At 46.4% G+C, this 21,263-nt stretch overlaps 1 protein-coding gene across 2 annotated transcripts in view; it reads right to left on the reverse strand.

Moving 5' to 3' along the window:
- The window catches only part of kmt2cb (lysine (K)-specific methyltransferase 2Cb), an 81,242-nt gene that overhangs the window by 38,872 nt on the left and 21,107 nt on the right, over nt 1-21,263 (reverse strand). Inside the window, exons 5-15 of one of the 2 annotated variants that reach the window (XM_026998326.2) lie at nt 19,780-19,953; nt 16,811-16,908; nt 16,437-16,546; nt 14,237-14,399; nt 13,651-13,822; nt 13,224-13,338; nt 12,794-12,969; nt 12,181-12,464; nt 4,935-5,015; nt 3,695-4,746; nt 1,986-2,105 (exon numbers count right to left, since the gene is read on the reverse strand). In XM_026998326.2, coding sequence (XP_026854127.2) covers nt 1,986-2,105; nt 3,695-4,746; nt 4,935-5,015; nt 12,181-12,464; nt 12,794-12,969; nt 13,224-13,338; nt 13,651-13,822; nt 14,237-14,399; nt 16,437-16,546; nt 16,811-16,908; nt 19,780-19,953 — 2,545 coding nt within the window. The remainder of the gene's footprint in view (nt 1-1,985; nt 2,106-3,694; nt 4,747-4,934; nt 5,016-12,180; nt 12,465-12,793; nt 12,970-13,223; nt 13,339-13,650; nt 13,823-14,236; nt 14,400-16,436; nt 16,547-16,810; nt 16,909-19,779; nt 19,954-21,263) is intronic. The other variant, XM_035536468.1, reaches the window with a different exon arrangement.

The raw sequence follows: 21,263 nt of genomic DNA on the forward strand, positions 1-21,263 counted from the left end.
CCTCTCAAATCCAAACAGTGATTATTTTTATTTTTTATGTTTCATCAATATGATTGGGTTTGGAGTACAGAGCCTGGGATAGCTATCTACATGAGTGTCAGCCCCCAGCCTCAGTTGACATCATTATGTATTACTCAAAGGGTAACAGAAGCATAAAAGAATCACGCAGGTTTGAAAAAACAACCATCATCCTTGTGTGTGAGGTGTCTGAGAGGCTGATCTGGGGCCATTCCACACAGAGAGGGTGAAGAGCTGTAAGGCTGGGAGAAAACATTCAGTCAACACTTTAACAATCCCCCCAAAAGCCCCATGTGTTCTTATAGACACTTCAGGTGGGCGAGGTTGGATCCAAAAAAATTAAACTGCCAAACAAATTAAAATGGAAAAACAATTCTTTTGAATTTTGATCCACACCGGAATGCAAAGTGCCTGTATGTAGTGAGATGGCATGACAAATTTGCATAAGTAACTTAAACAACAGGATGATGAGGGATGATGGAGAAGTCTCTCCCTCCAGTTGTAGCCTCGCTGTGCTGAAGTGCTGCAGGAGCTGGCAGAGCATCTGTGGCCACGTGTGTGTGACTCCTGCATTTCTACGTGACTCCTACTCACCCTAACAGCTCTATGCCTTCTGGCAGCAGTGTGTGATTCTGAAAAAGGAAATGGGCAGTGGCGTGTGGGAATGGGGTCTGCATTCCTTTGAAGACTTTTCTTTCAACACCGGGGACTGTCTGGTCGCACGCGACGCGTCCGCGATCCCGTAAGCCGACCCAGTAAACAAACATGAGGCTCCAGTCGACCTGCTGCGGGGGCGGGCCTGACTTGTTCAGTGGCACGGATGATTGTGGACAGTGCAACGGGGCGGTGGGAGACAGTCCCCCCTACAAGGCTGCCATCAGGGTCACGGGGCTGATGGCAGAAGCAATGGCTGCGGCTTCTGAGGCTGGAGTTCTACATGCTGTCAGTGAGTTTCCTTTCCGCAGGGACGGCCACCCCGGCTGTCACGCTGAAAACCGTTTGGCAGAATTACAATCCCTTTCCTCCTTCTCTCGTCACTCCTGCATTACCTCTTCCCCTCACCTTGTCATTAGGTGTCAGTGCATTCTCCCTTCCTCTCCGCTCCTACTTCCTCCTTCTTTCCATCCGCTTGTCAAATCCTTCCTTTGCTAACCTCCTTCTGCTTCTCTATTCTATCTGTGCTGTCTCCTCTCTCTTCTCCACTCATCCTTTTTGGCAAATTCTCTCTCCATTTCCTTCACTCCTCCCTCTCAGCCTCACTTTCTCTCTCTCTCTCTGACTTTCTCCTTCTCTTTGCCTCATTTCACCCTGTCCCCCCGCCTCCCACCCCTCTCTGCATCCCTCTCCATTTCTCTCTCTGTAATCACAGAGGGGATGGTATCCCATGTTCTGGCAGAGTCAAAGGTGATAATGCGGTTAGACCTGCCTTGGCTTAGTGCCTGGGCCTGGTGGGTCATCATGTCGACTCCGCTGGCACAGTAACAGATGGTACTGTGAACCCGCTGAGAGCCCTCTACTAGAGCGGACATGGCTGCCATGCGACCCCTGACCTCCCTGACATGCAACACATCTGCCCTATGACGCGCTATGCAAAGACATTCAGAACCCGGTCATTTATTGCTCCTGCTGCAGCCTGAAACCTAGGAAACATCATGCGTGTTAAGAGATTAAATTAGGCTGTTTTTGTTTTTTTACATAAGCTTAAGGCTGAGTTAGTGGCAGTCAGCAAACAATGTAGGCAAACGGCAGCGTGCTTGTTAGTAACCCATGCTAAATCTTCTCTCCCCCAGAGGTTTTCTGCTCCTATTTGTTCCGGAACCATTAAGTCACTAACAAGGTGGCCAAGTCAGAAGCTGTGGCGTCACCTCTGACGTCTGTTCATGGCTCATATATCAAAACCTAGTGTAAAAAAGCTAAAAGCTAAGCAGGTCGACTCAGTCTGAGTCTTAGTGAGGAGTTGTAGTTACCACGCGGATGCTCCATGCGAGTGGATTGGGGAGCTGCCTGCTCTGTGGGCCGTCCCAGCCCTCCGCCTGGCCAGGGCACCATGGGGGTGAGCTCAGCCTGGGAGAGGCACTCCATACTCCCTGAGGGTGGGGGTGGGTTAGAGAGAGAGAGTTAGAGAGAGAGAGAGAGAGAGAGAGAGAGAGTGAGAGAGAGAGAGAGAGAGAGAGAGAGAGAGAGAGAGAGAGAGAGAGAGAGAAAGGGTGAAGAGATAGACATTGGAAGAAGGAGCGAGAGACAGGGAGGAAACAAGTGAGAGAGAGAGAGAGAGAGAGAGAGAGAGAGAGAGAGAGAGAGAGAGAGAGGGATGGAGGAAGATAGGGTAGGATGTGGGCGACAACATGCCAAAACTTAAAAGAAAAGGCCAACAAAGAAATGGGCAGAAACACATGCATACATGGCCAGTCATGGTGGACAAAGCTGAAGTTGTACAGACCAGCACAGGAACATGGATGAGGTCAGGCAAAAATGACAGGTGTGCGTCTGAAGCACGCGGTGTGCGCAGTGCGGTCTGATTACAAAACAGTTGAAAAGCACAACCCTTCTGGCAGCCACCTACCACACCCCCTCAATAAGCGACAAACTAGCGAGATTTGTTATTGAAGAAGCGGGCCAGAGTTAACTCATGGAGGCTTCCCACCTCACGCCTCCTGCGCTGCGGTAAAAAACACACTTCACATGAACGTGCAAACCTCAGCTTGCCTTGGTTGCCATGAAAACCGAGCCACTGGTTTGTTTACAAATGAGAGAGAGGTGATAATGTCTAGAGTACAAGGGCATGAGGCCCCTGGAGGGTTCGATGTGCAAAGCAGTCAAATGGGAGGAGCACTTGATCTTAACTCCGCCTTTACTACAGACATCACCAGTAACCTCGTTTTTTCAGCTCATCTGTGAGTGGCTGGCAAATATATATGCTTACAACTCAAGATTTGGGGTATGCAGTAAATGCAGAACTAATAAATTATAGTGCACTTTAATGAGAGCAGATCTTACAGGGTTTATTTAACAGACACACTGGTATCTGTGCATAATTCTAATTCCATTTAAAGTGTATATTGTGTAGCAAAGTGTTCTTACTGTGGGGTCTGCATACTGCTTTATTTTAACTGGGGTTTGTATTGAGCATTTCTAACCTACATGTTGAAAGAAAGTCTTATGCTAAGCAATAATACATGTGACAAGAAGGTGTGAAGGTGTAAAGTAGAGAGACCTGCTGAACAAAAGAAGTGAAAAAAAAAATTCTATGAACTGTGTACAATCTGACCAAGGCCATGACAACCAGATGTCCATAGAAATAGCACATGAACTAACATGACACACTGAGTGATGCACTGAAGAACTGTTGTGAGCAAGTTGTCTCTGGTGTTGGCCTTATAGCTGACGAAGATTGATATAGATAACATGTTCTGACTGAGGAATTAAAAAAAAAAAAAAAATCCATCTACAAACAGACAGTGGAAAAGATGTGCTAACTGCTTAATATCTCAAAATGAAGAACACCTGTAAATCTGAAATGAACGCTTCTCTCACCAAGAGATGGGCAAGATTGTATATAAATTTTTTTTTAAAAAATCCATAGAGCACGCAGTCCACAACATGATCCCTTTTGCAAACCTTTACCAGCATGACAAATACATAGAATTCTGTCATTCACCAAAAACCCTGGTCCTACCTGTTTCACCCTTGGCCTTCCTGGTGAGAACTTCCTTTTGGAGATGGCGGGTTTGCCCATGCCAATTTTGGGCATGAACGGTATGAAGGTGGCTGAAGGCACGTTGCTACTAGCCTCTCCCATTCCAGAGTGGCTTTGGGGGCTGACAGAAGGATGGCCAGAGGAGGGCAAGCTCTCTGGCTGCCTGACTGGAGATGGCTTTAGTGATGTTCTCTCTTCCACCAGTGAGCTCAGCTTTGCCAGGCTCCGCTCACCATCCAGGCTGACGTCCATGTAATCAGTAAGGCCTTCAGAAGAGCGTTCGTGTTCCTCCATCGCGAGGTCGTCAGTGGCTCTCTCGTGCTGGTCCACCGTGACATCCTCGGTGGCTCTGTCATGCTGCTCTGCCATGCTGGTCTCAGTGGTTCTATTACGCTGCTCTACAGTGAGGCTCTCAGCAGTTCTCTTGTGCTGCTCTACAGTGAGGTCTTCAGCAGTCCCCTTGTGCTGCTCTACAGTGAGGCCTTCAGCAGTCCCCGTGTGCTGCTCTACAGTGAGGCCCTCAGCAGTTCTTTTGTGCTGCTCCACTGTGAGGCCTTCAGTGGCTCTCCCCTGGTGTTCCCCTATTAGACTTTCAGAGGCACCTTCATGCTGCTCTATTGAGAGGCCATCAGGGACTCCCTGAGGCTGCACCACCACGGGGCCCACCCTCTCTTCTTCCTCCGTTTCCACCTTTGGCACAGACTTAGCAGGACTTGCTTCACTTTCCAGGGAAAGTTCCGGAAGTCCTGGCAACGACACTTCCATGGGTTCCTCCTCAGAAGGTTCAGACACTGATGTGAGTTCTTTGGTGGATGGTGTGATGGCGTTCTGCTCCTCCAGCCTCGGTTCAACATCCTCTGGGTGAAAAGCTGTTTTTGCAGGACTAGTCAGCATCGGGGTCTCCTGAGTCGGCTCTGCCTTGGCGGATGGCATGAAAAATGAGACGACTGGAGTCTCTGCAGCTGGAACTTGTTCCTGCTGAGAAGGTTCTGGACTACTAGCTGGTTTAAGATCCTGAGGAGGTTGTGTGGCTAGGTAAGACAACAAAAAAGCAAGTTGCACTTTCTCAGACAGCAGAAATGAAACTTTAAACCAGATGTCTTGCCAAAGTAATTCCTCAACAACCGTCCTCAGTGGAAGAGGTTGTCTAGACAGCCAATAACAACCCATGATAGGACTGTAGGTTGTGCAGCAAGAGAGAAGAACATGAACAAGGTACCTGGAACTTTTTCACCCATGGGTCCTTTGTGGGAAGCTTCTGCACACTGGGCTTCTGCACCGCTCGTGTCAGCAAAGGCCACTAGAAAAGGAAACACACTGGAAGTCAGGGGAAGGACAGGTGTCCTCCTTACATAACACACAGCAGCACGAGCCAAGAACAGGTGTAAATGATTACATCACTAGGTAATGAGCAAATTAGGTTTTTTTAAGGAGGTAAAGAGGAGAAGTGTATATGTCTGCATTAGTCACAGATAAAACAGAAAGAGGGAGAAAACTAGATTAGTTCTTATAACAATGTAATCATATTCGGTCCTGCGGGCACACTGCTGATGAAATATACTCTCTTTATCTGTGCATATTTAAAAATGTCTCCAGTCTCACTGTCACACACACCCTTTTGCTTTGCGGCTCCAATTACACTTTGCTTTAAGATGCTCCAGTTGCCTATAATATCTGTCCCTTGCTCACTTCGAAGCCGTGAGCCACAATTTCCCAGACAAGTACCCTACAAACACTGTGATCCATTATTGGGGTCAGTTATTGGTCCTAATCAAATGTGGTCCATGTCTCCTCCAGGTACACAATCAGGAAGTTTCAAATACCCACAAAGGATTTCATAACTAAATATTAGCCCATTGCAGCTGAGATTATCTTAGTGCTATATAAAGTAATTAGACCGCAGGTTTCTTTGTCTGTCTGGGAGAGGGTTTGCATCAGCAAAAATAAAAACAGAGAAAGGACACGCCTGTGATAGTCTTTCTAAGTGACTGGCATACTAGGTATCCTTAATTACTAAATAATAATAATAATAGTAATATTATTACTACTACTACTACCACCAACACCACCACCACCACCACCACTAACAACAACAACAACATCAACACAATATTAAAGTAAATTGATCTCATACTTTCAGATAGAGAATTCTGGAGCTTAAAGCCATAATAACTAAAGGCAGACTCCCCCTTTTTAGCCAGGTTTTTGGGATGACTAGATTACTATTAGAAGACCTAACAGGTTGTACAGGTAGAGCACCATGGAGGCAGCTAAAGACTGAAGGGTTCTTCAAACCAACTATAAAATATATGAAGTCACTTTGAGGGTCGGTGTAATGTGATCTGTCATTCTAGTACGCGTGAGAATTCTAGCTGCTGCATTCATAACTTGTTGCAGATTATTAATGGACTTCCTGGGAAGGACAGATAAGAAAGCATTGCAATAATCCAGGCAATGTGAAACAAAGGGACAAATGAGTTTCTCAACATCAGCAAAGGAGAGAATGTCTCAGACTTTGAGATTTTAGTGACATCAGTGGTAACATGCTCTTTTACAGACCTCACTAATACAGTTATTGAAACAAGTTTTGGTCTTCACAGACTATACGTCTACTCAGATATTCACTTAACAGAACCTCTTTCTAATCTTTGTTCAGTTGTAGGAAATTCAGGTACATCCACAGGTTGATGTCATTTATGTAGTTCAGTAAGGATCCTTAAGAAATGTAAGCCTCAGGTGATAAGAACAGATATTGTATCTATTGGTTATATTATATCAGGCCAGCATGTATAGATAATATAAGGAAAGGGCCAGACATAACCTTTGTGGGACAGCGAAGGATCCTGTGTAGTGCTGATCCAGAGCAAATTGCATACTGCTGAGTATGACAGCATGTGTGCGCCCTGGGAATCAAAGTCTCTACCTTGGTGTTGCCAACACCCTGCTCTACTAGTATAGCAGTGCTGAGATATGCGAGTACCTGGGTGAAACGTCTCACAATCATTCAAGTAGGACCTAAACCAGTCTAATACTGTACTATACAGAGAGGTCAAATCAGTTCTTTAGCTCATCTATTCACATATTCAGCAAATCAAATGCAATACTGAGGTCCAGATAAATCAAGACATATCAACATTAACTCATTTACATAAAACAATGAGGCGTGTTGATTCTGTGCTATACCCAAAAGGCCCAAAAAACAGACTGGAAAATTGCATCAACTTTATTTGAGCAGAGACAATCAACTGTTTGGAAACCGCCTTCTCAATAACTTTGCAAAGAAAAAGTTTAGTTGGTTTGTACAGTTTGTTCATTGTTCTATAACCAAAATCTACCCCAGATATAGTGTTTTTTATACTCCTGCATGATGGATTAGTGACCAAACACTTTTGGAGAGCTATTTGCAATGTTTTATCTTATAGTAGTAATTATGTTGCTAAAGAATGCAGTGAACTCTCTGCATTTGTTGGCACAGAATTCACCAGAGATGCTAAGGGTGGGGTAAATCAATCTATCTATAATGGGAAAAAAATGTATTAAGGGTTGGCTTGAGCTGCTCTGCTGAAAACTACATCCATTATATTAGGCGTTTCATTACAAGAGGACATGGAGGCCGAATGCCTCAAATTCTCATTCAACATACTATGAAAAAATATATGTAGGATGACATACTATTATTTCGGCACCCCCAATCCACCACTGGCCACCTGCCAAGTCTCAGGACCAGCTACAAGTAGGAGTTCCCATGGTAACTTAAAGGAGCACAACTACAATTGTGCTCTACAGTCCAATCCAGCAGAGAGCCAGTAGCATCCTTTAACAGTTTGACCTGTGAGCTACCTTCTTTTAAGAAGCCAAGCTGCCTTTGCCTGCAGTGTGTGCAGGGACAGTAGATGATACGCCCACATCCATCTGCATGCATAGTGGTCTGGAGTAGTATGGATCAACAGTCAGCACGGACTTGTCTGTAAGGATGTGCGATGTAAACAAAATGCATTGTTCTGTGCAAAATTGTTTTGATTTGTTGGATTACGTGAATACTCTGATTCATCACAACACCCACAGAGGCCTCACATGGGAACAACTGAGAATTGGTTAGGATGGAGACAGCATACAATAAAATACACTGCCTGGCCAAAAAAAAAAGGTCACACACTAATATTTCATCGGACTGCCTTTAGCTTTGATTATGGCATGCATTTGCTGTGGCATCGTTTCCACAAGCTTCTGCAATATCACAAGATTTATTTCTGTCCAGAGTTGCATTAATTTTTTTTACAAGATCTTCTATTGATGATGGGAGATTTGGGCCACTGTGCAAAGTCTTCTCCAGCACATCCCAAAGATTCTCAATGGGGTTCAGGACTCTGTGGTGGCCAATTCATGTGTAAAAATGATGTCTCATTCTCCCTGAACTATTCTCACAATTTGAGCCCGATGAATCCTGGAATTGTCATCTTGGAATATGCATGTGCCATCAGGGAAGAAAAAAAATCCATTGATGGAATAACCTGGTCATTCAGTATATTCAGGTAGTCAGCTGGCCTCATTCTTTGGGCATATAATGTTGCTGAACCTACACCTGACCAACTGCAGCAACCCCAGATCATAGCACTGCCCCCACAGGGTTGTACAGTAGGCACTAGGCATGATGGGTGCATCACTTCAGCCGCCTCTCTTCTTACCCTGACGCGCCCATCACTCTGGAACAGGGTAAATCTGGACTCATCAGACCACGTGACCTTCTTCCATTGCTCTGGAGTCCAATCTTTATGCTCCCTAGCAAACTGAAGCCGTTTTTGCCGGTTAGCCTCACTAACAAGTGGTTTTCTTAAGGCTACACCGCTGTTTAGTCCCAATCCCTTGAGTTCCCTTCGCATTGTGTGTGTGGAAATTTACTTTCACTATTAAACATTTCCCTGAGCTCTACTGTTGTTTTTCTACGATTTGATTTCACTACACATTTAAATGATTGCCGATCATGATCATTCAAGATTTTTTTCCAACATTCCTTCCTTGAAGATGATGTTTCCCTACTGTCCTTCCACTTTTTAACAATGTGTTGGACAGTTCTTAACCCGATTTTAGTAGTTTCAGCAATCTCTTTAGATGTGTTCTCTGCTTGATGCATGCCAGTAATTTGACCCTTCTGAAACAGATGATACATCTTTTCCATGACCACAGGATGTGTCTTTCGACATGGTTGTTTAACAAATGAGCAGCTACTCACTGCATCAGTTAGGGTTAAATAACTTGTTGCCAGCTGAAACAATCACCCTTGCAGTAATTATCCAATGGGAGGCTGTAACTTATTTGCTTAGTTAAATCCAGGTGGTGACCTATTGTTTGGCCAGGCAGTGTATTTAAGATATGTTAGAGGGCTCATTTGCATGTAGCAAGGCAGCCTCAGTATTGCACAGGCCAGTATTGAGATAACTGACAGATATCAGGCACCCTTATTTTTTTGCCAGTGGAAGTAGTCATATTTGCCAGTAAATACCTACCAGTGAAGATCAAAGACTGACAGGCCTATGCCCTGAAGTACACAGTGATAGTTTTTTTCCCCACTAACCTAGCCACCTGTGGTCCATAAACAAACAATATCTAAACATAAGGCCCTTCAAGCTGTGTGTAAAAAAGCAGCTCCTCACACATCACCTTCATTATTCACACAACTTCACAACCTGCTCACCAGTGTTTAAATTTAGTGTCATAACTGCTCTCACATACAGTGACTGAGTCACATACAGTGTTGTCTGCAAGTCTGCCAAGGCCGGTGGGCCTTCCCAGCAGCACCAGGTATGGTGAGAGTGGAGGCCTGGGTGCTCACATCTGTGCCTGGACAGCTGCTCTCGCATGAAAACGACGAGGCTGGAGACCGCAGCCATGGACACAGCACAGGACCTTAGTGGCCAGCGCGGCACGTTAATGCAACAGCGAACACAGCGGACGAGTACCGTGATGCGGTGCAGTGGAAACTCACAGGACAGAGCACGGAATGCTGGCGGTGCCAGAGATAGCCGCGTAAAGTGCAAAGTTGGAGATGCGCCGTCTGGCTTCCTTTGGTTGGGCGAGAACAATGGACCAGAAAACAGATTCAAAAGGCAGCAGGGGTAGTGGGGATGAGAAGAGGGGCATCCTTCACAAAACCAGTCATTTACCCTTGAGGAAAGCCAGACTTCATAGTGCTTCCATGTCGTTTGCATCACGCCGACGACACAAAGAGAACACCCTTGCTTTAGTCTGCTCGTAATGGGGCACCATCTGGCTCCCGGTGCTCAAGACGTCCACAGTGACCGTGTGATCAGTGGGAAGCGAGGGATGGCAGAGGATGAGACAGCGTCATCTCCTCTTTGGTCTCCCTGCAGAACACCAGGGACCATGGCTTCATCTCACTCTACAAAAGGACCAGAAACTTCACACGGCGAGCCGCTATCGTAGCCCTGCGTTAAAGCAAGAGGGAGCGGCAGTTCATTAAAGGAGGGCTTCCACGTTCTGCACCCTTAGGACTCTGGCAGTCACACAAAGCTTATTATGACTCACAAAGGCTGGCAGGAGATTTGAAATTCTCCCGGACGAATCTCAACACAGATTCATTCGAAGCAGTGGCCCTCGGCTGATAACAGGTGTGACAGGTCATTGAACACCCAGCTCCATCCACCTGCCCAAAAGTGAGGCCAAACACTTTCCCCAAAAGCTGTGAGGCAATAAAAACTGGAGAGCGGGAAAAAAGAGAAATGAAAGCATTTTCAGAAATCAACCACTATGACCATACCAGGAGCTTCTAATCGAAATGAATGTTAGCGAAACAGCAAATTAAGACACTTCCGCACACTTGCTCTAAATGCCACTGGCCGCACCTGTCTAAGCCCTGCCCCAAAACTGTAACCCATTAACTGCTGCAGCCTTGAGTTGATATAAACACAGCACTTGAAGAAGTAAAAACAAAAGCCTTTCAAATGTGGCAAAGTAGTATTACAGGCAAAAAGTTCACTTTCAAAGAGAAAAGTAGACGCCTGATCTGTTGAGTTGTGCCAGATCAGGTTAGTCCATGCAAGGCATCTAGCTAGCTATCATTATTAGGTGATAAAACAAGTAGTTGCATGAAATCCGATGCACGATGAAACAAGTATTACACATATATGTGTGTGTGGTTGTGGTGGTGGTGGTGGTGGTGGTGAGGGGGGGGGTATTAATAAAATGCATAAGCCCTCGAAAAAAGGAATGCCCACTGGACAGCTGTATGTGTGCATTGCATACTGAGCAGTGACTAAGACAGCACAGATGGAGCCTAATTATGTCCAGCCTGATCTACTAACTACATGTAAAATGGGATGTTCCTTGTGTATAAATTATGAATATAGTGTTACATATATTTTAACATGTTATTGAGTTTGGTTAGTAATGAAAAGACCATTTTAAATGTGAGAATAAGTACTAACCCACACCTGGGCAGGTGTGGATGTAAGGGTGAGTGCACATTTCATGTGAGGTATCCAAGTGGGAGAACCTGCACAGTCACAAAGAAATGCTGATCAGTAGTCCATGCCTTCTGCACTACTGAAATCACCGTAAAAGTCTAATGCCACCATGCTGTCTTGTAAAGCTGTTCCGTCAGCTTTCCTTTCAGTCGGTGGCATTGTACTTTTGACAATGATTAGAGACTCCCCTCACTGAACCCGGGAGGGCTGAAGAGTCTGGTTTAATGGGGGACCTTGGCTGACTCCTCCCCTGAGCTGCCTCTGGCTTGAGGGCGTGTCCAGAGGACTGGCCCCCAGAGGAGCCTCAAGAACAGTTTGCATATTCATGACATGATAATGGAAGGATAAGCAGGCGAGAGTACAACAAGTTGACTTCAATGCAGGAAAACCGAGCAGATCTGAGGCGATGCTCCAAGGACATATTGACCGCAGAAAGAGATTCAGCTTGCGGATTTAAATAATATGTTAAAACTCAATAAATTGTGGATAAAGAAAAAGTGGGACAAGGGAAAGCGGCAAGATATGCTTTTGGTTCCAGGCAGACATATTTCAGCTTGCCTGAAGCCATTGTGACACAGGATTAAATGAACTTTTCTTTCCAAAGGATTCTCAAAGCCATAAACCTAAACACTGTTCGCTGCCAAGCACCACAAGCGCTGTGGTCATGTCATCTCCTTAACTTGTACAACAGCACAGAAAGTGTGTGCAGTAAACAGCTGGGACACGAGGAGTTGCGGATTCCAGATGCCAGAAGAGCTATACAATATTTAGCTGTTTATTTCCTCACTTGTACAGAGCATCTTAAGGACCTTTTTAATACTACATGCAATTCAACACCCACACACACAAGCACGTATACAGACATACATGCACGAAACACTATAGGCCAATCCATGAGGACAAACCACTAAAGAAGGCGAAGGTGTGGTCTTCAAGGCACCCGCTAGCGTCAGGCATTTCAGCACAGCAGGCTTTCCATCTTACCGGACCCGCGTCGCTCTGCAAAGTCCCCCAGCACAGACACGGTCTTGTTGGTGTCTTCCTCGTCGTCGAGGATCCGGGCCGGTTGGGGCTCAGCATCCGGGTGCGCCTCTCCTTCGGCGTCGATGTGCGAGCCCACCTTGGCTGGGAGAAGCTCCTCGGCGTCTGTACGCACGGGCCCTCCTGGCTCGAAGCCAAGGTGTTTACATGCAGAGCAGACGTAATCCTCTCCGGCCTGCACCTCCGCATGCCCTTCCACCTGCCGCTCACACTCCAGATGGAACCACCTGGAGCACCCAAAGAGGAGGAGGGAATATTAATACCATTAACCATGTTTTATTTACAGTGTCCCAATGCCGACACATCGGTCTGGCACCGAAAACAAAATTAAACTGACAAATACATATATGTGTGAGTACTGCAACAAGCCCTCCAAGACACTAACGTGACAATGATGAGTACCAGCAGACATAATTAGACCTAATCATTATCCTATAATAATTACCTTAATTATCCTAAAATTATCCTAATTTGGATGCATCCAAAGAATGTATTGCCTTTGGAAAATGGCAAGCAGTGAAATGTAAGGCCGGTGTAAGAAGGGATTTGCGCATACCTTTTGCAGTGTAGGCAGGACAGCAGGTCTTTGTGAAGCTCGGGGTCCAAGTTGCTCGAGCACAGGGGGCAGGGCAGAGGGGTGTCCGGATGCCCACCACACACCTCGCACAGCAGCCCGTTGTGGTGCCACTGGGTGCTGCTCCGTACTCCGCACTGCACGCATGCCCGGCAGTTCTGCAACAGATCGCTTGCGGTTAGCCGGATGTTTGCCCCTTGCACACCACCGCTACCATGCCTGTGGGTACTGAAACCCTTCAGGAAGGGGCGTTGATCTCCCTGCTCAGATACGCCTATTGAACCTGGTAAGTAAATGGCGAGCTGAGACAGGTGTGTGAGAACTGCAAAGGATTTCATGTGCATTCGGTGTGCCTCCTAGCCTACAGATGGACACACAGCAGTAGAGGAAATGCTCAGTTTTTGGGCTGTACCTGACATCTCCAGCCGTTAGTGGGGATGGAGTCCATCACTGGCTGTAGGCAGAAGGTGTGATAGCCTTTATCACACATGTCACACACCAGCATCTTGGAGTCCTCTCCAGGATTCCTGAGACAGGGCAGCATGTGAGCCAGAAAAGCACTTTTCAATGATAATCCACTCCCCCCAATCTCTTACTTTTTAGAATCTAAACACTAAAAAAAAATTCGAAACTAAAACAGAGAAACTGAATGCACAAATGGTTCATGATGTGAATGTGAAAATAAGATAACCAAGTAACGGAGCAAGATTCAAAATGTTCTAAAAGATAAAGCCATATGGCCATAAAATCAGACTACGGATTCAAACAAATACATGCAACCGGAGAAGCTCAATGGTGTTCTTGTGCCGGACTCGGCTCAGCTTTCCCACGACACTCACTTGCACGTCTGGCAGACTTTACACTCAGGGCACTGCCAGCCGGCCCTCTTCAGAGGGGTGACGCTGATGTCCAGACACATGCCATGGTAGTGCAGCCCACAGCTGGTGCAGAAGAGCTGGTCCAGCAGGTCCCCCGAGCTGTCACACAGCACACAGTCTGCCTCCTCCGTAACTGTTGGGCGTGGGGGTGGGGTTTGGAGACGGGGACACAAAGAGGCAAAGGTGACGGATGGGAGAGTGTGTGAGACGGCGGGAAAGAAAGGTTTCATGGCTGCGTGATTCATTAAAGGTATAAATTACAATAAATACAGAAAAGGGAGTCCCATATGGCATGCTCAGCAGAGGCCATCTGGCAGCATACAGCGTTAAACTGCTTGACAGAAATGACTGATATCTCTAATCTGTCTGCATGTGTCTTTGCTCTGCTCTTGTTGCATCGTGCCACCTCAACTCAATTGGAAAAAGTTTTATCCTGCAGCAGTAACAAATCAAATAAACAACAAAGAAACCAACAAAACATGCGTATACAACTTCAGCAAGCCTGAATGAGAAGAGGGAGGTTGACAAGGTTGAAGGGCTGTCTCACATTTGCTGAGGGCCAGTCCAATGTGCTCTGTGCACAGGACAGACAGCTTCCTGAAGTCCTGGAAGGTTCCGGCGCCCCCCGCGCAAGGGTAGTGGTACGACCGGTCACACCCCTCCTCACAGCACTTGATGGATGCTCCAAGGCGCTTACAATATGCACAATGCTATGGAGGGAGAGGAAGAAAGAGAGAAGAAGGATGGCAGAGAGAGAGAGATAAGTTTACTGGTTTTTACACTGATTTTACTGGGCCCAAGACGCGCAATTTATTGTTTAGCAAACCGACTTTGTGGTGCATTTATAACATGTATCCAAGCCTTAGAGACAACCAGCTATTTAAATACCAAAGCCCTGTATGGTCACAGCACTATCCAATGAACGCAGTGCCTATGACCACAACAAAGACTGCCCAACTTGCTCTGTAATTGTTCCACCATGACAGTGGTCGCACTAATCTTAATTACTCTCTCCACAACTGGAAAGGCTGCATCTGATTTTGTCTGGACATGGGGCGCTGTACTTTCTGTCTCAGGTCTGTTGTATAAAGTAAAGACTGATTTTATAATAATAGTAATATTTAAAAAGAAGATGGTTATTTATTAGGAAGTCTAATTAACCAAAGGAGAAGTGGTGAGAAAAGCACTTCCGTGGCAACACATTTGTTTAGAAACTAGGCGAAAGGAGCCTCTAATGAAAGAGGATATGCAGTAATGATGGCATAAGCTGAGTCAAATGGGGTCAGGAGTTCTCTGCTTCCTCAGCTCACTTCCATGAGCGAGTGCTCGGCATTACCGGTTTTCTCCTGCAGCAGGAGATGCTGCAAAAAGACTCGCAGCATCAAAAAAAAAAAAAAAAAAAAAAAAAAAAAAAAAAAAAAAAAAAAAAAAAGGCAGCAGCTTCCACATTTCCTCACCGCTAACGGTGCGACTCAAAGCACCTCCCTCTGCTCTAGGCTTGCAGATACCTGCATCAGGGCCCGCGTTTGCAGACAGGCTTAACGAGGCCTTCTGACACAAAGCCAGAGGTTCAGAAGAGAGGAGAGGTGCTCAGGCCGGGTTTCACAGCCAGGTCTCACCGACGTCTCGTGGCATGTCTCGTGATCACCATGTTTGTTTTTGCATCTGCCTGGGCCCATGGTCGGTGAATTTCAATAAGGTGTGTATGGAGACACGGTGGGCCAGACACACAGGCTGGATATAGAGGCATGGAGACCTGGAGCTAGCATGCCACACATACGGACGACTCTGCAGCACCTCAGCCCCCACAGCCCCGCACGCGCATATACACAGCTCCTCCCTCCCCACCCTCACGTGCGCACGTACCTTCATTTGCAGCTGCTCTGTTATTTAGCTCTAGTTAAACTGCGATTTGCCACTGGTTCAACACCTCAGAAAAAAGCCTTAGTTAAAAGAGATTTACATGAAGCAGTGGGAGTGGGCATGCTGGCCAGCGTGTGTGTGTGTGTGTGTGTGTGTGTGTGTGTATTAAGGTACAGCCTGAGCTGACGAGGAGGAGCCCTGGCGAGTGCCGTGACCTTTTCTGTTTCACAGCAGAGCAGGCCATGCTGATCAGCAGCGACCTTTAGCACCCCTCCCCCACCTGCCTCGCATACTGCCTCTCTCTCTCACACACACATACATACACACACACACACACACACACACACACACACACACACACCAAAGAGGCACATTTCTCAGGCGTTACAGCGGTGGGAATGTGAGTTTGCTGGCAAGAAGGGTAGCAGCAAGAGACGTTCTGGTGGGATCAACAGGGCAGACGGGGAAAAATTAGAGCATTCAAGATGCTTTGCTCAACATACCCTGCCATAAAGAATAATGAACCAAATATGAAAATAATATAACAAGTCTGAGCAAAATTATAGATATTTCATGGGTCGAAATTTGAGCAAAGCAACAGAGATTCCTCACTCCCATTATATAAAACCTTCCAAGGTAATTCTTTAGCTTAATTAAGAACTGCCTAAATTATTTATAGGACATCCTTAACAGGCTAAAGTATATACAGATATTTATAAATGCTTAAGTTATTAGCATCATCATAAATTATGTTGTGACCAATTTCTAATAAGGCTGATGAGTAATCTGTAATGTGTGTGTTTGGTAACATGTTTACATCGGTATAATCAAATAAAGTGTCATTCAGAGAACCTAAAGAAATCAACAGTCCAAGTCTGACTCACCACTGTGCTCCCTGAGTGGATGGCTCTGTCCACGTTGAGCAGTGATTGGTCCTCTGCCTGGTATACACCTTCTGACCACAGAGCACACCGCTGATGTGCCCAGCACTGACCTGCAGGCACAGAAGATTCAGTCTTGCCATCAGGTCAACACAGATATGGGCTTCTCTCTCCTTCCAAACCAAGAGCAAAGGGTTTTTGTAGGGCCTCTTTAACTGCATTGTGGAATAAACAACCTAAATATCAGTGGCTGGTGTTCACCCATTCAAACGGCACTGTGCATACCGGGAAACTCATAGCGGGAAATGCATCCTTTCTCAGAGCGAGAATGTGAACGGACAAGGCCCAAAGCTGGCTGTATCATCGAAGTACCTTACCCGACTCATCGAAGAGACACCGGACATCTACGTCATCCGGAATGCCGACATGGTGGAGCTCATCCCAGGACCTGCTGCAAGACTCTTCAGCTCCAGAACTACAAAACAGAAGATGGGAATCAGAGAAGAACTACAACAACACAGCTTGGCCTGTGATGGCCAAGCAACAGGGCAAATAGACAGTGAAGGTCTCTCTTGCTCCACCCCAAGCCTACAAAGCCCCAGCATGGTTTAGTGTTCATCCTTTCTCCTGTACCCCTGATTTGCCTAATGAACTATATCAACATTTAACTGGTAAGTTTTGATGCATCATAGATTCAAAGGCTCCACTTTTTGAGCTCTTGCAACAAAAAACTGATACATCAAAACATACATCAAAAAACATACATGAGAGATTTCCCCCTTTTTATGTAATCGGTTATTTTAGTTTTTGATTTTGTACAACCTTTACATTAAAAGTAAATTAAACTGCTAAATGTGCTTTATTTAGACTTACCTTACTTCAATCATATGGAACTTAATAATGCTTTATATTACTGCTTTTATTTTGTAGAATACAGAACAGCAGCATATGGACATGTTTTTTTTTTTTAATTGCAAAGGCTCATTTAGTGTTGTGACCCCAGTGAGCCAGATGTGGACACCAGATCAGGTCAAAAGACAGTGAAAATAAAAAACAGTGAAATCTGTCAATGCATTATGAACGTTAAACGGAAAATGAAGTATCCAGGACATTAGCAACGACATCAGGGGCAATCAGGCCCCTGCATAATAAAACAGAGGAGGCTGGGAGCCCTTCCCTCAAGCCTTGGAAAGCAAACAGCCTGATAAATGTCAGTGCTGTGCAGCAGGCTCAGACGTGGCCTTTAGCACGAAGCGGACAGAGCTGACGGGCTTCGCATCCGCATGCGCGTGGAGGGAAGGAAGGGGGAAAAAAAAAGATATATAAAAGTCTGCTGTCGGCCGGTGCGTCATCACGGGAGCAGAACTGAGCGCCGAGTTCACGCCTGACGTTCAGCACAGCAGGCCTTGACTCGCAGCCATTTTAATTTAGCTGTGGCGAGTGATCTTGGGCCGTGATGTCGCCGACTGATGTGCCAGTTATTCAGAAATGACTCACAGTCAACAGATAAAGGCATCGGAAGCCACCCTCTGCGTCTCATTATACCTTTTCTGCCCATTCATATCCATCTGCTTGGACTGGATTTAAAGAAAGATGCATTTACATCTATCTAATGAAAACACAGTTTATATGTAAATAACAAATATGAATATAATCCTTTATTGCTTATCAACCCTTCTCTACTGCTAGTCATGAATGTTCAGAGCGTGATCACTGTGAACAATTTGAACAGGTCTCAAATAATCTAGAAATTAAAATATTTATGCATAATTAATGCCACTCAGGTGACAAAAGTGCTGCAAAAATGTCATCCACTCCTGTGAAACCACCGCCTGTTATTGTGGTCGCAGATGTGATCTTAGCCCCAAGAACGTCAGGAACAAAGCCCTACGACACTTTTTGTACCGCATGCCCGCCCGCACACATGTACACCTGCCTGCCCGCTTGAGGCTACTGCTCCTGGTTGCCTACTCCAGCTGTGAATGGCGCTTTGATCTTTTGTCTTCTCTGGTACTCTGCCTGTCCATGGCTGCAAGTCCATGAGCGCCTGCAGCTCTGACAACCAATCACGGCGCTTCATTTGAGATGGCGAAGCCAGGCAGCGCTGGCCAGCCGCCAGCTCCGTGGTCCCCAGCAGCATTACGTCAGCTGGCCGCCCCCCGGGGAGACGCCTGATTGGCTCCATGGAGCCGAGACAAATTAGGCAGAGAAGCGTTCAAGAGAGGCCAGGAGGGAAGGCCCTTTGTGGGCCCAAGCGCACGCTGAGGCTGGTCCCTCGCGTCCCGCCCCACAGGACTGCCCGGAACCTACGGGATAATCGCAGGCCAACGCAGCGCATGCCAGCAAAGAAAAACATATGAGACGAAAGCGCGAGAGAGAAGGAGAGAGAGAGAGAGAGAGAGAGAGAGAGAAGACAGGGGAGAGAGAGGGAGAGAGAGGGAGCTGGAAGTCAGCTATTGTTCCTTTTGTGCAGTCCTTTTTCTGTAAAGGACTGGACTCCATTTAGCCCACTTCACCAGTGCGATGAATAGACCCAAAGCACTGCTACGTGTAAAACTTTCAGTCCATTTCTGGCCCAAAGGACTCCGGCCTGCCTAAAAAGGGATGTCATACACAAATGCCACACACATTCATGCAAAGCAGATGGCATGGCAGCCTGCAGTAAGGCTAAGCCTTCTGAAACAGAGAAGATGCCATTTTTATAAACTGCAGTCCCTGACAAAGCAGCACAGGCATCCCTAAACGGGATGAGGAGGCAGGTCTTAATTACGACATGCTACTCCTCCCACCGGATCAGGCCCTCCCCCGTTTCGCAAATGGTAAGCGCATATGTAAAATGCCAAATCAGTCCTTTTTGTTCCCCCTGTGAATCAAACAATAAGGCTCGAAAGAGTTACAATGCTTTGCAGGAGTTTGCAAAAAAGATTTTAAGTGTCACTTTAAATACATTTGTATAAAGCTATTAAGCTGTGTAATATATGTCTCTTCCTAATCAAGGGTATAGAACATGAGAGAGGTAGGCCTAACAATTTATGAATGCAGACAGACCATCTTTCTCTTTCAGATCCACTATGTGCACATCAGCACATACACATACTTGTACACACACACATGGCTAACGATGCCATTTCTGCTATAATAGTATCTAATCCCCTCTATCTGTATGGCCTAAGTTACAGGATCTGTGCAGAAGCCCAAACCACCGTGACTTCCATAATCGCTGTGCTGCTCCGAGCAAATTCCCACCACCCTCATCTCACTGGGCGAGTACCCAGGCCATTACAGCCCACCTCTCACAGCCAAAGCAAACCTGGCAGCTCTGTCCGCTCTCCTCCAATCAGTTTACCTCTCTGGGCCTCTGGGCCTTCCCAATTGGACGGCAGCTGTGCTCCCATCCTCCTCAGTTCTGCCCTGGCGGCAGGGCGGGGCTTCACAGCCGGGTGTGGCCTTGAAGAGTCTGAGCTCACCCTGGCCGAGCAGACTCCGGGCGCCGCAGTAACAGAAGGCACAGAGCCGCTCACTGTAGGCCGAGACCACACGCATGCATGCATACACACGCACAGACACACACACACACACACACACACACACACACACACATGCACACAGTTCAGAATGGGAAGGCATTGGCCTTTCCTCACACAAACAAAGAAAGGTCAGAAACACAACTTTTTAAAACCCCTTTTGACATATGCAGCTTTACACATAAATGTTCCAATGGTTTACTGGGATGGGTGTTACGTGGGAGTGAATGCCAGATTTGAAATACTAGGAAATCTGATCCGGCTGTTTACCGGGACCAGACCTAGCATGATTCCTGAAAACATTTCGGGGACACTTGCGAGTAAAAGTCAGAATGTTACTGGATTAGAGGATTGCATTTTGGACTGGATGCAACAGCTGCAGTTTAAAAAATTAAAAATTAAACAAAAATTAATTCTTATGTGTTTATTTACTGTTTGAGTCAAAGCCAAAATGAATTCCATTACATTCTGCTATGGTTTCCAGAATTTTCCCGTCATATACAAGCACGCTGGACCAGGCAGTGTTCCAGTGTTGGAAGATGAATCTGTCTGCATTGCCGAAATGTTAATCTAGGTTTTCTATTGCGATGCCTAAGCTAGCGGGCTATCCAAAGACCTGGTGCATCTCATATGGTAATAACTATAGGCATTACAGGCAGGAGAAGCAGTGCAGAGTGAGCTAGATGAGGCATGGCTCAGAGAAGGCGCTGGTAAATATTTATTAGCTCTGGAGAGCGGACAGACATGGAACCTGTAATAGGGTCCCCAGATGTATCGCCTGTCCCCACATCATCAACTTGCACTGACGCTGCAGTCCATCTGATGGATCGATCCGCGGTCATCAAGAGACCAAGGACCCAGGCCAGTGAGCCTAGATGTTCTGGCACTGGTTTGAAGGTGTGTGCTTGTGTGTGCGCTCGCACACGAGTGCAGAAGTGTTTGTGTTTGTGTGTATATGTGGGGGAGTACTAGTAGAGAGGGGCAGGAAAACAAACAAACGCGCAACACAGTCTGGAGAGTACGTAGATGCGCAACACAGTCTGGAGAGTACGTAGATGCGCAACACAGTCTGGAGAGTACGTAGATGCGCAACACAGTCTGGAGAGTACGTAGATGCGCAACACAGTCTGGAGAGTACGTAGATGCGCAACACAGTCTGGAGAGTACGTAGATGCGCAACACAGTCTGGAGAGTACGTAGATGCGCAACACAGTCTGGAGAGTACGTAGATGCGCAACACAGTCTGGAGAGTACGTAGATGCGCAACACAGTCTGGAGAGTACGTAGATGCGCAACACAGTCTGGA

The sequence above is a fragment of the Electrophorus electricus genome, chromosome 18, assembly GCF_013358815.1.
Source record: "Electrophorus electricus isolate fEleEle1 chromosome 18, fEleEle1.pri, whole genome shotgun sequence".
Lineage (NCBI taxonomy): Eukaryota > Metazoa > Chordata > Actinopteri > Gymnotiformes > Gymnotidae > Electrophorus > Electrophorus electricus.